Source organism: Carcharodon carcharias, chromosome 4, assembly GCF_017639515.1.
Source record: "Carcharodon carcharias isolate sCarCar2 chromosome 4, sCarCar2.pri, whole genome shotgun sequence".
Classification (NCBI taxonomy): domain Eukaryota; kingdom Metazoa; phylum Chordata; class Chondrichthyes; order Lamniformes; family Lamnidae; genus Carcharodon; species Carcharodon carcharias.
The window spans coordinates 154,300,606-154,314,944 of record NC_054470.1 but is presented as its reverse complement, the minus strand read 5'-3'; the positions used below and the strand labels follow the sequence as shown (position 1 = coordinate 154,314,944).

The following is a 14,339-nucleotide window of genomic DNA, read 5'->3' as shown; positions in this document are numbered from 1 at the left end:
TCTGTGAAAGACAATCTTTGGTCTGCCTGAAACTTGTTGGTCTTCCGGTGCGAACAGCTGTATATAACTGAGTGTTGCAGGTTGGCACATTCCAAGGTCCAGGACTACATGCTGAGGGATGCACTAAGGCTTGGGGGAGCTACCACAATGGCTCAATGGGAAAGGACACTGTCTAGGGTATATCGAGGAGCTGGAAACTACGTAAAACCCCTCAGATGGTATCACTGTATGGAGTATATATTGTAAATATCACTTGTAATTGCAGTCATATTGAAGCCTCCAGAATGCCATATGCTGTATGGAAATAGCTAGAACTGTATTGCACTTTTTGTAGTATCCAATATGAACTGTTATGGAATGTAATTTTACAATTTTTATGAATAAAGTATATTGTTGGGAAAAAAAGCCATAATGTCCAAAGATAACTCACACCCTAGGCTTGTTTCTTATGGAGTTGGTGAGATTCAATGGAGGGGTGAAAATGGTGGCTGGGACCCGATTCCCAATCCCATTCCCGAGGTTTCCAATTTTCAGAAGTACTTTTTAAGGGTGTGGACTGGTTCGGGTCACAAGCCCGCACCCTGCACTCCCAACCTGGGTGGTTCAATTGCGGGGATAGGCATGTCCTAGTCTTCCACAATGATCAAGGAGTTGGGTCGGCTTTTCAAAGAGCCGTGGTTCTTGTCACCTCAGAGACATCAAGAACCATACAGTCTGCATAAGGGAACCTTTTGAAAGACAAATTCAAAAGGTCCTCTTCATGCCCTCTATGCTAAGATATGCACCCCCCCCCCACAACCCCTCATGTCAATGTCTATATAATAAGGCTTGGTTGAGAGCCCAAGCATCCACTAGAAACACCTCAGCCCCAGGGAAACATTTCACAATTGACAGCTCTGGCTCTCTGATTTATTCTATCAATTATACAATGTTTATTTCCACAAGATAAAGAGGTTTCAAGTGCTTGCAATTTCTACCATTGATATTTAAGAAGGTCTGGATGAATGACACTTACTGACATGTAGTAAAAAGCAGTTTTTAAAAAAAAAGAAAATGGAAAGCTATAAATAAATGACTGTTTCTTTTTAAAGCTTTTTTGAAAAAAACACATCCTATTATCACTATAGGGTTCATTGGTTTTATATAATTTATAGTGGGTGAATGGGTACGGAAGTGCCATAGTCTGGCATGGGGAGCAAGAGAGGCCATAGGGAGTGGGTGGGGCAGACCTCGGCAAGGGGTGCATGAGGTGGCATGGATAGGGCATGGGGAATGCGTTGGGGTGAGGGCTAGAAGTCTGACTTTTTCATTATAATTGGGACCAAGTCCCACAGCACTAAGGAAAGCCTTTTAAACAGCCCACCTCCACAACTGGCAGCCCCCCGTGACTGCGTCCAAACTCCTTTCCGGTCAGCAGTCAACTGGCCCGAGTGCAGCTTGCACCCACCCCGCCCACAATGAAAATCCTGTCTTTCCTGGCACTTTCTCCCAAGGTGGATGGGCTGAGCCAGGAATTTTCCCAACTCCTGCTACACGCCTCAAGGATGAAAATCCAGCCCCATATTGAGTGTTTCTCCCTCTGCAGTGAACCCCAACCCCCACAAACGTTGTAAGAGCATCAATTAAATGCCATTTCTAGCTAGTATGTTCTAGATCACAGCTTTTGTCAAAATCTTTGCTGCATCACAGTTAGAAACAGTAATATCTGGGTTATTAGTTAGTATGTGATACCATTAAGTTAAATGAATCTTCAATGATCCAAAGACTTTTTTTTTTGAAAACTGAAGTAATAAATTGATCTTTGGTGAACTGGCAGAATAACATATTGATTATATCTTGAAAAAGCATAAATTTCAATAGGTGCCATTAGATTGAACTGAGTGAGTGGTTATAGTACAGGAGTACATTCAGTAATATTGTAGTATAGTAACTAGCTGCATCATCAAGCAGTGTTATTTCCTGTACGTTCCTACATTCCCAATGTCTGCAGAGAGATACCGAATGAAGACCAGGCACCTCTTCATGACAGAATGTAAAAGACAAGAGAGCATCAATGTTTGGTCATTATGTCATGCTTCAGTGATTAGTTGAAGAGGACACAAGTTCCAGGTACTCATGGGAGTTTTGTGGCCTGACAAAACGAGGTACAGTTGTTTAATCTAATCTCAATGTTTGATGTTTAACCTAACCTCAATGTTTATCTATTTTATAGTTCGTCAATTGCCCAGACCAGCCCTTGCTTTTTATAATGTCTTACAACTTATAAGTACATTTTCACTGTAATAAATATTAAAACATATTTCTAAAAACTGGGGTTGGGATCTAAACGAAATTTCAAATCCATATCAAGCCAAATTGCACATTAAATGTGAAAAGTAATTAATTTTGACTATAGATAAATTTACCAAATTCTTGACGAAAATGGTAAAATGGCAAGACAATCCTGTCCATTCTATTGCTAAAACAATGCCATTTGCTGTCAGCCTGGAAATAGTGTGCCAGTAGGTAGAAAAGAGCAACTGACAAAGAACTTTATTATCTTTACTTTTCGTTTTTAATATATTGATTTATTTCAAATGTGTCCACTGTCCCAGTATTCTAGACAGCCATGCATCCAAGGATTAATGTCTCAGATATTCTAAAGCCAATCTCTCTGAAGTATTTGATGCACTGGTGATCTGCAATCTATTCAATGAGGTCATCTGTCTAGGAAGCTGCCCCAGTAGACACTCTTTTCTATTCTTGATCCAAAATAGATGGCTGCTTTCCAACAAAATACTCTTTAAAAACACAAATGTAGGAAAAAAGGAATTGTGTTTTTTTTAAATTTCAGTATTGACCTGGTTGACAATTTTCAATAATATTCACCAGTTTATACAAATGTTGTTCTACATATAACTTTAACTCAATTCGCCTCTGATGCTGACATCTCAATGAGCCAGTGTATATTTCCCCCCCTCGAGTCAGTCTATGTTTTCCCTTCAATTTTTTTTCTGTGCTCCTTCCTTGCTCCACAGGAAGTAGGAATCCTCGAGTGTCCTGATTACGTAGCCATTCTCCATATACAAGCCATATTTTTCTTACCGTGTGAAGTGCCTTGGGGCACATTCTATCTTAAAGCTGCCACATACATATAAGTGGTTGCTGTCATAGTAGACGCTGAGTGCTGGCAGGTTTTCTCCCCCTTTAGAGGGTTTCACAGCAGTCCTGTTTTTAACCAGATGGCCACACATGTGAATTTCCAGCCAGAGTCACTAGATATAATCAGCACTGGGAACCCTTGCTAATTTTCCCTCCCTGTTGCAAGGTTGTTGAAACCAGTCAGAAGAAGCCAACTGTTTTCCTGGTCTGTGCTAGCCAAACATCAATCCTGAAACCTTTGTCTGTTTGGCTTAATACAATGCCCAATAGCATATCCAGCCCCTGGCCATTCAGGGAGCTGCTTTGTGGGGTTTCTTTGGTTACTGTGTTCATATTTAAGAAAATATAAAAAAGGCTTTCAGCTAGACATAATATAGACATAATATAAATAATATTTAAATCAAATCCATGATTTTAGATACTTTAATTCATTAACAAAAAATATTTCCTGTGGAAGATACAATCAAACTGCAAAGATATCAATTTTTTTTCTCTGGCAGGCATGTTTCATAAATACATTACCATATATCACAACTGCTATACAATATGTCGGTGACCAAAATATTCTGGGATTACATGCGATAAAAGTGCCAAAGTTGGGGTTAGTTACATCATATTTCAACCCCATATCTGGTTTCCACCAGGCAGATATTGCAAGCCATTAACAGTATTTTAAAAATCACTTTTATTCATTTGCTTTTCCATAATACTTGGTTTCACAAGCTGCAGCAGTGCTTGCTGGAACCACAAATGGAATTGAACATGTCTATTAATGCTCTATCGCACTTCCAAGCTGCAGACATTTTGATCCTGAAATTCTGTTGAGGTTCCACTGGTCTTTTACCGTAAATCCAGCATAGTTTTCACAGAAAATTATGGAAACACAGTTACAATGCGTAACCAGTGGAAGCCCTTCAAAATTTCAACCACATTGTTTAAACAAATTGAATCCACATACTAACAGTCTGTATCCTGTGCTACTTGAATCTCTCAAATGATTAAAAACAATACTTTCTAAATTATTAATTTGTGCATTGTTCAAGCAAAATATTGTCAAATGGAACTAAATTCAGAGATAGTGGTGAAAAATGAATAGCATTACAGACCTGCAGAAGATTCATATAATTCTTAGCTTGAGTGAGCATGGGTTGTTGTGCTTTGCAAGTTCATGCAGTCTAATATCTCCAAATATTCTTTTAGTATTTTTAAATATTTATACATTATTGATTTAATAAAATTTAGTATTTTTGAACAACTAAATTAATTTTGATTAAGCTCCGGTATGAAATGAATTAATGAATAATTCAAAGGAATTACTGCGGCACCAGACCACAATTTCACACTGGCGGGCCAATTAAGGCCGGCCCAGAGTGAAATGCGAGTGCTGGGGGGAGGGGAGGGTTGGAGGAGAGGAGGGCGAGTGGGCCGAGTGTGAACTTCGCACATGTGCACAAGTGAGCGCTTCATAATCTCCCTGAGGCAGGGGTGAAGAGATATGAAATAAAATAATGAAAAAAATTAAAACGTAATGAAACATGTCCCCTCATGTGTGAGCAGGGACCTTTAATTAGTGAAAAATTAAAGTTTTTATTTGCTTTTGGAAACCTCATCCCGCCCGTGGATGAGATTTCCAAGAAACAAAGCAAAGGCCACTTGGCGTTTTCGCCCGCCCGCCAACCGTAAGGTTGCATGGGCAGCAAAAAATTTAATTTAATTAATTACTTAATGGCCTTAACAGGCCTTTTAATTGTCGGCAGGAGCACTGCCGGCTCTGGCGCACGCCCACCAGCCGAGCTATCGCACGACTGCACGTTAACGTCGGCACACTCGGCCTACGCCAACACACATCATTTCATGCTTGAGCAGGTTGGGCGCGCACCCGCCCGCCGAGCAAAAGTCTCTGCTTCATGGTTATATTAAACAAGCTAAGATAAACTGTTATTTTTATAATCTAGTGTGCTACTTACAATCCTGGTTACATTTGTAACAAGCCTTACCTCTAACATCTGCTGAAAATCTAGCTGAATGGCGTGATACAAAGAGTTTGAGTTCCTGGTCTAGGTTGCAGGCTATCAAGTCTGTGTCCCAGGAGCGGATACCTGGAAAGAAAAGCAGCGACATGGGATTATTTCCGGCACATACCTGAATGCACAGTAAAAAGCATTCACATTGCTCAATTTTTATTACAGATTATATAACTGAATTAATCATAACCATTTGGTAACCCTCAGGTTGCATGTGATCATTGCACCTGAAAAAACCGTATTTCTAATAATTCCTCATGAATGTCCAGAAAACATGAAAAATTTACAAGCTCATAATATATTGCATTGAGACAGCTCAAAAGTAATACAGTACTTAATTTTAATTTAATGAACAGCGTCCAGTGCTGAACCATACATGTCAGGAAAGTCCCAGTTTAATCTGGTGAGTTAGTAGATCCAGGCAAGTCATTAGTCGGAGTGCTACTACTGGTCTCGGCCCCACTGATCATGAGAAAGGAAAATCAGACAGGGATTCTACAGCTGATCCCTAACCAAATACCTATGCTAATTTGTGCATGCGTATAGCCATAAGGCCAAGACAGGATTGAGCTTGGTTCAAATGCCCCTCAAGACCAAACAGCCTGGTGACACTGCCTGCCCAGCCTTATACATAGAGAATGTGCATATGGCCGAGACACTAGTGGGCACTGAACCCCATTGATCAATACTCCAACATAAATCAATGCCTTGCAGGGAAACCAGAATAAAAGCAGTAAAAATTCATAACATTTCAGTGAACAGATTATTTCCATTTAACATCAAATCTCATGTAATATTGATAAAGTATAACATCACAAATTTATGATCAATCTTATGTTATGATTTTTTAAACTCATTCATGGGATGTAGGTATTGCTGGCTGGGCGTGTATTTATTGCCCATCCCTTATCGCCCTTGTGAAGGTGGTAGTGAACTGACTTCTTGAACCACTGCAGTCCATGTGGTGTAGATACACCCACAGTGCTGTTAAGAAGGTGGTTCCAGGATTTTGACCCAGCGACATTGCAGTAACGGCGATATATTTCCATGTCAGGGTGCTGAGTGGCTCGGTGGGAAACATCCAGATTGCAGTGTTCCCATGTGTCTGCTGCCCTTGTCCTTCTAGATGGTAGTGGTCGTGTGTTTGGAAGGTGCTGCCTAAGGAGCCTTGGTGGGTTCCTGCGGTGCATCTTGTTGATGGTACACACAACTGCCACTGTGCGGCGGTGGGGGAGGGAGTGAATGCTTGTAGGTGGGGTGCCAATCAAGTGGATTGCTCTGTCCTGGATGGTGTCAAGCTTCTCGTGTTATTAGAGCTGCACTCATCCAGGCAAATAGAGAGTATTCCATCACATTCCTGATTTGTGCCTTGTAGATGGTGGACAGGCTTTGGGAAGTCAGGAGGTAAGTTACTCGCCACACGATTCTTAACCTCTGACCTGCTCTTGTAGCTACAGTATTTATATGGCTAGGCCAGTTCAGTTTCTGGTCAATGATAACCCGCAGGGTGTTGGTAGTGGGAGAATTCAGCAATGGTAATGCCATTGAGTGTCAAGGGCCAATGGTTAGATTCTTTGTTGGAGATGGTCATTGCCGTGCACTTGAATTATGTATGGCATGAATTATACTTGCTACTTGTCAGCCAAGCCTGGATATTGTCCAGGTCTTGCTGCATTTGGACATGGACTTCTTCAGTATCTGAAGAGTCGTGAATGGTGCTGAACATTGTGCAATCATAGGCGAACATCCCCACTTCTGACCTTATGATGGAAGGAAGGTGATCGATGAAGCAGCTGAAGATGGTTGGCCCTAGGTGAGTTTTCAGTTGCATTATGTAGTGAATAGGAAGTACCTTTTCTGTAGTTTAGTGTATTAGCTGCTTACTAAGTAAATGTTCAGTCAATGTTGATTTTAGTTTATGTTACAGTAAAAACTTTAAAATGTGAGATCTTGTGTGATTATTTGTGTTGGTCACTGGGAAATTCATGTCACTTTTTAAAAAATGATTGGTCTCTAAGTGGATCTTAACACTTAGAACATCTGTTTGAGAAACTGGTCCGTGGTAGAAGCTGCCTATATTGTTGGCACATACACATAAGAGGCTTAGTGAGCAGTTACACCACTGACACATCATCAAATGGTATATTTCAAAAGCGGTTTATTTTGATTCCAGATGTTACATTTCCTACTTATTCATCATGAATGCCCTTGATTACTAAACATACAAACATGAATTGGGAGCTAGAGCAGGCCATTTGGCTCCATGGGCCTGCTCTGCCGTTTGATAAAATCATGGCAGATCTGATTGTTGTCTCAATATCACATTCTTGCCTACCCCCATTAGCCTTTGATTCCCTTGTTAGACAAGAACCTAACTAAAGTAAAAGCAAAATACTGCAGATGCTGGAAATCTGAAATAAAAACAGAAAATGCTGGGAAAGCTTAGCAGGTCTGGCAGTGTCTGTGGAGAGAGAAACGGAGTTAATGTTTCGAGTCCATATGACTTCTTCAGAGCTAAAGAGAAGTAGAAATGGGGGGGAATTTTATATTGTTTATGAGGGGGTGGAGCAGGTGGAACAAGATAGAAGGTCAGGGATAGGTGGCAGCTAAGGAGAGATTGACAAAGATGCCATGGATACAAGACAAAGGGCATGTGAAAGGTAGTGGTGAAGCGTAAAGAAGGTGCTGATAGTGCCATTAAGGTAAGATAGCAGAAGGTGTTAATAGCAGAACAAGGGTCAGCACTCTGCAGAAGCAAAACATAAGCAAATGACTGATGGCCCTATGTGGGGAGGGTAGCTTGGAGAAAAAGGATAAAATAATGAATAGATAAATGAATAAAAAATATTTTAAAATATGTATGTAAATAAATAAATAAATGATTTAAAAAGGCATCAAAATGGAGGAGAGAGTTCATGGTCTGAAATTGTTGAACTCAATATTCAGTCCGGAAGGCTGTAAAGTGCCTAGTCGGAAGATGAGGTGCTGTTCCTCCAGTTTATGTTGAGCTTCACTGGAACATTGCAGCAGGCCAAGGACAGACATGTGGGTATGAGAGCAGGGTGGGTGTTGAAATGGCAAGCGACAGGAAGGTCTGGGTCATGCTCGCGGACAGACTGAAGGTGTTCCGCAAAGCAGTCACCCAGTCTGCCTTTGTTCCCTCCAACGTAGAGGAGACCGCATCGGGAGCAGAGAATGCAGTAGACCAAAGTGAAGGAAGTGCAAATGAAGCACTGCTGCAACCAAAAGGAATGTTTGGGCCCTTGGATGGTGAGGAGGGAGGAGGTAAAGGGGCAGGTGTTGCACCTTCTGTGATTGCATGGGAAGGTGCCATGGGAAGAGGAAGAGGAGTTGGGGTTGGAGGAGTTGACCAGGGTGTCACCAACAGAATGGTCCCTACAGGATGCTGACTGGGGTTGGGGGGGAGAGATGTGTCTGGTGGTGGCATCATACTGGAGTTGGCAGAAATGGCAGAGGATGATCCTTTGAATGAGGAGGCTGGTGGGGTGAAAAGTGAGGACAAGGAGGACCCTATCATGTTTCTGGGAAGGAGGGAAAAGGGTGAGCGCAGAGGTGCGGGGAGATGGGTCGGACACAGTTGAGGGCCCTGTCAACCACAGTGGGTGGGAAACCTTGATTAAGGAAGAAGGAAGATATGTCAGGAGCACAGTTTGGGAAGGTGGCATCATCAGAACAGATGCGACAGAGGCGATGGAACTGAGAGAATGGGATGGAGTCATTACAGGAAGCAGGGTGTGAGGAGTTGTGTTCGAGGTAGCTGTGGGAGTTGGTGGGCTCGTAATGAATATTGGTGGACAGTCTATCACCAGAAATGGAGAGAAAGAGGTCAAGTAAGGGAAGGGATGTGTTGGAGATGGTCCATGTGAAGGTGAGAGGGAAGGAAATTGGAAGCAAAATTGGGAACATTTTCTAGATCCAGGCGAGAAGTGGCACCAAAGAGTTATGGGAGGGGGCCTGAGTAGGACTGGAACAAGGAATGTTCCACACATCCCACAAAAAGACAGGCATAACTGGGGCCCATGTGAGTAACCATAGGCAGACCTTTTATTTGGAGGAAGAGAGACAAGTTAAAGGGTCTATACCTGTCTTTAAAATATTCAGTGACCCTGCCTCTACCACTCTGGGGAAAAAGACCTCCACAGGCTCACAACCCTCAGAAAAAAATTCTTCTTATCTCCACCTTAAATTGGAAACCTCTTATTTTTAAAACGTGTGCCCTCAATCTGATCTCTCTCACAAGGGGAAACATCTATCAGTATTCCCCTGTACCTAAGGAAATGGAAGAGAAGTGTGATGATTCCAGTTGTTTTAACAGTGATTCAACTGGAACAAGGGATGCTGATGTCCTTGACTGGAAGTGCAATGATGCCTTCCAAGAACCCAGCACTTTCACCATCACATCTTCCCTCACAGACCACAGTAACATATCTATACTGAGTAACAAAGCAGCTTTTAGTCAATAATGCTGTTCAATTCACAGTATATCTATCACTTGCAATGAAATAACTGAAGTTTCTTAATGATCTTAGTTAATAACTACCATTGATCTATCTCATTCAAATCTTGATAAAATTCCTGAAAATATTCATTTAAATCCTCAATCTATCCATTTGGTTTTCCTTGTATGATTTAAGGAAATAGGAGAGCATGTTCCTACTTGGGCAGCAATACAAAAGGAATCATGCATACAATAATGCTTCTGGCCCTATAAGTTGAACAAATCAGTTTGTTTTCTGCTAACTAAAATTTTGACTAGCTCCTGCAGCCAAATATTAAATTGCTAAATTGGTCTCAAGCCAATAAAATCTAAAGTCCTACCCTTGCATTTATTTACAGTTAGTTACCTGTGCCAAACTCAGATACATTTAATTCTTGCAAGCCATAAAAGCAGCAAAGAACACTTTGACTAATTAGTTTAGTGTTCAGGCATGAATCCAATTCCTAGCTCTAATCACTGCAGTGAAAAAGATAGGTTACTTCAAAGGCAATTCTTTGGGACCAAAGTTAGTATCTGTTAGATTATTGCTAACTCCCCTTAACTTTCTTAACTCCCCTTATCAGCTGGCTCACAAAGTAGCTGATGGATTCTCAGCATGCATCTCTCCCTATCTAACAGGTACAACTGACTCTCATCACCTACCATTCTTGTTACATTTCACTATTGCATCTTAAACCCATCTGTTTCGATAACAAATATCCCCATGTCACAGCAGTCATTTAAAATACCTGTTCAATGTATTGTTCACTGAAAATGTAGAATGAACTGGAAAACATCATCTTTTAAAAATCAATCATTTATTCTTGGGATATTGGTACCACTAGCAGGCTGACATTTGTTGTTCATCCCTGGGTTTGATACAAAAGATTGGATTGCTCGGCCACTTCAAAAATAGTTAAGAGTCAACCATGTTGGTGGAACTGGAGTCACTTATCAGCCAGTCTGGGTAAGGACAACACCTTTCTTTCCCTAAAGGGTATTAGTGAACCAGTTGAGTTTTTACAATAACAGGCATCTTTGTGGTCACTTGATAAAGGCTTCTATTTTTGTTTCCAGATTTTAAAAAAAAATTAATTAAAATCCTCAAACTGCCATGGTGGGATCATGTGTCCAGGCCTTGGGATTGTTAGCCTAGGAACTTAACCATTACATTACCAAACCAAGTACCGTAATGATACTGCCTGAAGTCAAAAGAATGCACAAGAAAGCTCTGACGTTTTTTTCTATAAAATATTGCAGCTTAGTAGAAATTTAACTTATATTCTTGAGCAAAATTTCTCAAATAGGTATTCTATTACAGCATGATACTTATTTAGAAAGTGCTGCATATGTGTTTTTTCCCATCTTCAATTTAAATTATGATTGCAGGATTGGGAGAAGTCAATGATGCTTACATTGTGAAAATGGAAGATAAACAGGAAAGGCAATACATACAGTAAATCATAAAGTTATCTGCTCCATTGAGTAAAAATCCATATTTTTATAATGCATTTATGAAAATTAGGAAAATATGAACATTTAGAACAGATGGATAAGACCATGATTCCTGCTACAAAGGGAAAGCACTATAATTAAAAAGCTCATTTAAAATTGTAATAAAAAGTACAAATTGGTTCAAAAAGAACAAACAGCCCTAATATTTAAATTTTTCTTCATGATGTTTTCTTTGTATAGCGACACATTCACCAGCTTCAACTTGGTGTCTGAAGATTGATGGGCATCACGTCTCACATATCACTCATTTTATTCATAAACACAAGCATATACTTATGGATAATGCTGTCAAGTATATGCTTCCCTTATTCAGCCACAAAAGATTCTTTGTCATGCCATGAGCTCGAACCTTCCAATATCAATTGGTAGCAGAGGGTAAAATGAAAAAAAATAAACCTAATCCAACCTTTGAGCAGGCATGTCCCCTGTTGACTGAGCATGGAGTAGCAACCAGTGATTATGGAGAAATCTGCTGCTCTAGTTGCCCCACCCATCCGAATGAACAATGAGACATGGAGTCCAGAAGCCTAAGGAAATTTATATAGGGAAGCGAGCCAAAGACAGACAGGTGGAGCTGGGGGAAGGCACAGCAAAAATTATTAATAAATTTATTAAAAATGTAAATATGCCCCCTACACTCAGTGGTGAGGAGGGGTGATGGATGTGTTCTTGGAAATATAATTCACTCTCTATTCTTCCATTAATTTACACTCACACAGTGCTTACAGTCAAAACAAAGCTGCAAAAATCAGTAAACTATGCTTTTCATTCACATTGAATCAATCCTGGTTGCAACACACTTTTTTTTACTGGAATTGCTGCATTTTTTAAATATAAAAATCTAAATCTTTTTACTTAAAACATTCGCAAATTACAACCCCTGTCACACTAATTAATCCCCAAAGGGGTCTTGGTTTGAAATACATGTTTGTATCTCTTGTGAACACCCAATATTGCTTGCCAACAGTTCAATTTTCCAGAACAATCTAATGCATGTGGAATGTGTCTTTAAAACCGCAGGAAAATGCACCTCCATTTCTTTTAAAAGGTACAGAAAAATTCTGCTGCTCATAACAAGCTCTCTGTCCATTTACACACCCTTCACGTCTGCAGCAAACCAATGTCAAGCAAGTTAAATCAAACGTCTCAAAGCACTTGGCGTTCATTTCTGAAGGTGTTGGAGCTTTCAGAACATAGTGGGGGTGGGGTGGGGGTGGGGGGGTAAGCTCCTAGAAGTTGCAGGACTACAATTCCCAGCAGGCGTCTGGCCCAGTGTCCCTCCCTTTGTCTGAATGTTCACTCGCAGCTTCCGGAGAGACCGCAGTGCGGAGAGTGCGCCACGCCCACGAGCCGGTACCGGCTCAATGAATGAGAAGCAGCAGCAGCAGCTTCTGGGCATCGCAGAGCACATTTCTCACCAGCTTTCTCTCTATATTACCCTCCTTAACATACAACATTTCCCCCATCACTAAACAAATAAAAAACATTTTTTGTACATTTCTCGCTTAGGTACAGGTTGAATGTGATCAAATGAGAATTCAGTTGCTGTCAATTTTAGACAGTTTCATTTGAGACTCAATCGCTCTTACATGGTGGTGGGGGGGAGGGAAGGACAACGCCTTTCGACTCACTAAATCCATGTAACGCCTCAATGTCCCACCCAGAAGAAAAGCAATAAAAGGAACCCACCGATGCCAAATATCAAATACAACATTTCTTAAAGAACACATGTAAAGATTTTACAATAAGTTTGCAGCTAATGGCCAAACAATAAAAGGGTGGCTTCGATTCACCGTACAAGCCGGGTGGGTGCATTGTTATGCATGCTGGTGATTCAATACCATTTTTAGTCGTACTTTTCTGTTGTTTAGATGCTTTGGCAAAAGATCTACATGCAGTGAGGTAATAAAGGCGAGTGCAAGTGGATTTTAATGTACTGTTCCATCAATCCTGCCTCTACCTTTGAAACAACACTTTAGTATTAAACTGTTAAAAACTGTACAATGATCAGAATTTTCTCTGCTTCAAGTAAATGCGCTTAACATAAAAAAATCAAGCCAGCGATCCAGATTTCCGCAATTGCCTTTAATGGTAACTTAGATCCGCAACGCCAACAGATGATTTAATGTGGGGTAGACAGGGAGGGGTTTCATAGCTTTCAGCTGTAAAGTATATATTTATATCCATAATATAAATTACGGATCAAATGAAACTGCATCTCTTAAATGCATCGGTGCCCTGCATCGTATTGATTTCTTCAAGGTTATCTCTAAGTCGCAAATACAGTACAGGTTAAAATTCCAAAAGCAAGACCAGCTAGCTTCCAAATCATTGAGATGTGATTTTTTCAAATGTTGCAATATTACATTTAAATTCAGTATTTACATACTGAACATTTCCCCCTGCGTTTATTCCTAATGCTCCGCGTTCACAACAGTTAATACTGCTGGCAAGCCCCTTACCTCGCTCTATATCTGAAATGGCACATCTCAGATGGTCTTCGGTAACAATTTCCCCAATAACCACTAGTAAATAGAACTTATTGTCGAGGAATCGGTGAGTCAGGCTTGTGTTTGATGGTGATGGGCTTAGTTTGCTACACGAAGCTTCTGGGTCCTCGTCTATGGTCGCCATCCTCAGCCTCTCTGTCCGGACTGGGCACTAGACAGGGAGCGAGTGAGCCTGGGAAGCGAGGCTCCTCCGCTTTTATAGCGCAGACGTTTGCCTGGTCCCGGGGAGGAGAGACAACGAAACTGCCTACTTGACATCGCCAACTGATGTCATCAGCAGCGAATCAGACCGTCGGCAAGCAGAGGCTAAACGTCCTCCAGTTTGCAGCAATCATTAGATTACAGTGCAGGCAAAGATTCCGCCAAGTTTTATTGTTTTGGTTTCCCAGCAGCACCGTGCCCCGATAATCGAGGTCAGAATATATCCAGGATTAATTAACGCCTCCAATTGTTAAATGTTTGTTCGGGAATAGCTGGGATATTGTTGAAGTGAATCATGACATGAGGGATATTTCACTTACTAAAGCAAGCCCACTAAATAATCCTAGACTTGAATTATTAACTCTTGACTATCACTCATTGGACACATGATTACATCAATAAACCAACATGAATGTCAACACGTCAATGACACACAGTGTAATGACATAG

The 14,339-nt window shown here is 40.8% G+C and overlaps 1 protein-coding gene across 1 annotated transcript in view; it reads right to left on the bottom strand.

The window, feature by feature from the left end:
* Positions 1-13,850, bottom strand: part of map1b (microtubule-associated protein 1B) — a 118,978-nt gene extending 105,128 nt beyond the window's left edge. Inside the window, exons 1-2 of the mRNA XM_041185761.1 lie at positions 13,641-13,850; positions 5,139-5,240 (exon numbers count right to left, since the gene is read on the bottom strand). Of these exons, the coding sequence (XP_041041695.1) occupies positions 5,139-5,240; positions 13,641-13,812 (274 nt within the window). The 5' untranslated portion in view covers positions 13,813-13,850. The remainder of the gene's footprint in view (positions 1-5,138; positions 5,241-13,640) is intronic.
* Between the last annotated feature and the right edge of the window lie 489 nt (positions 13,851-14,339).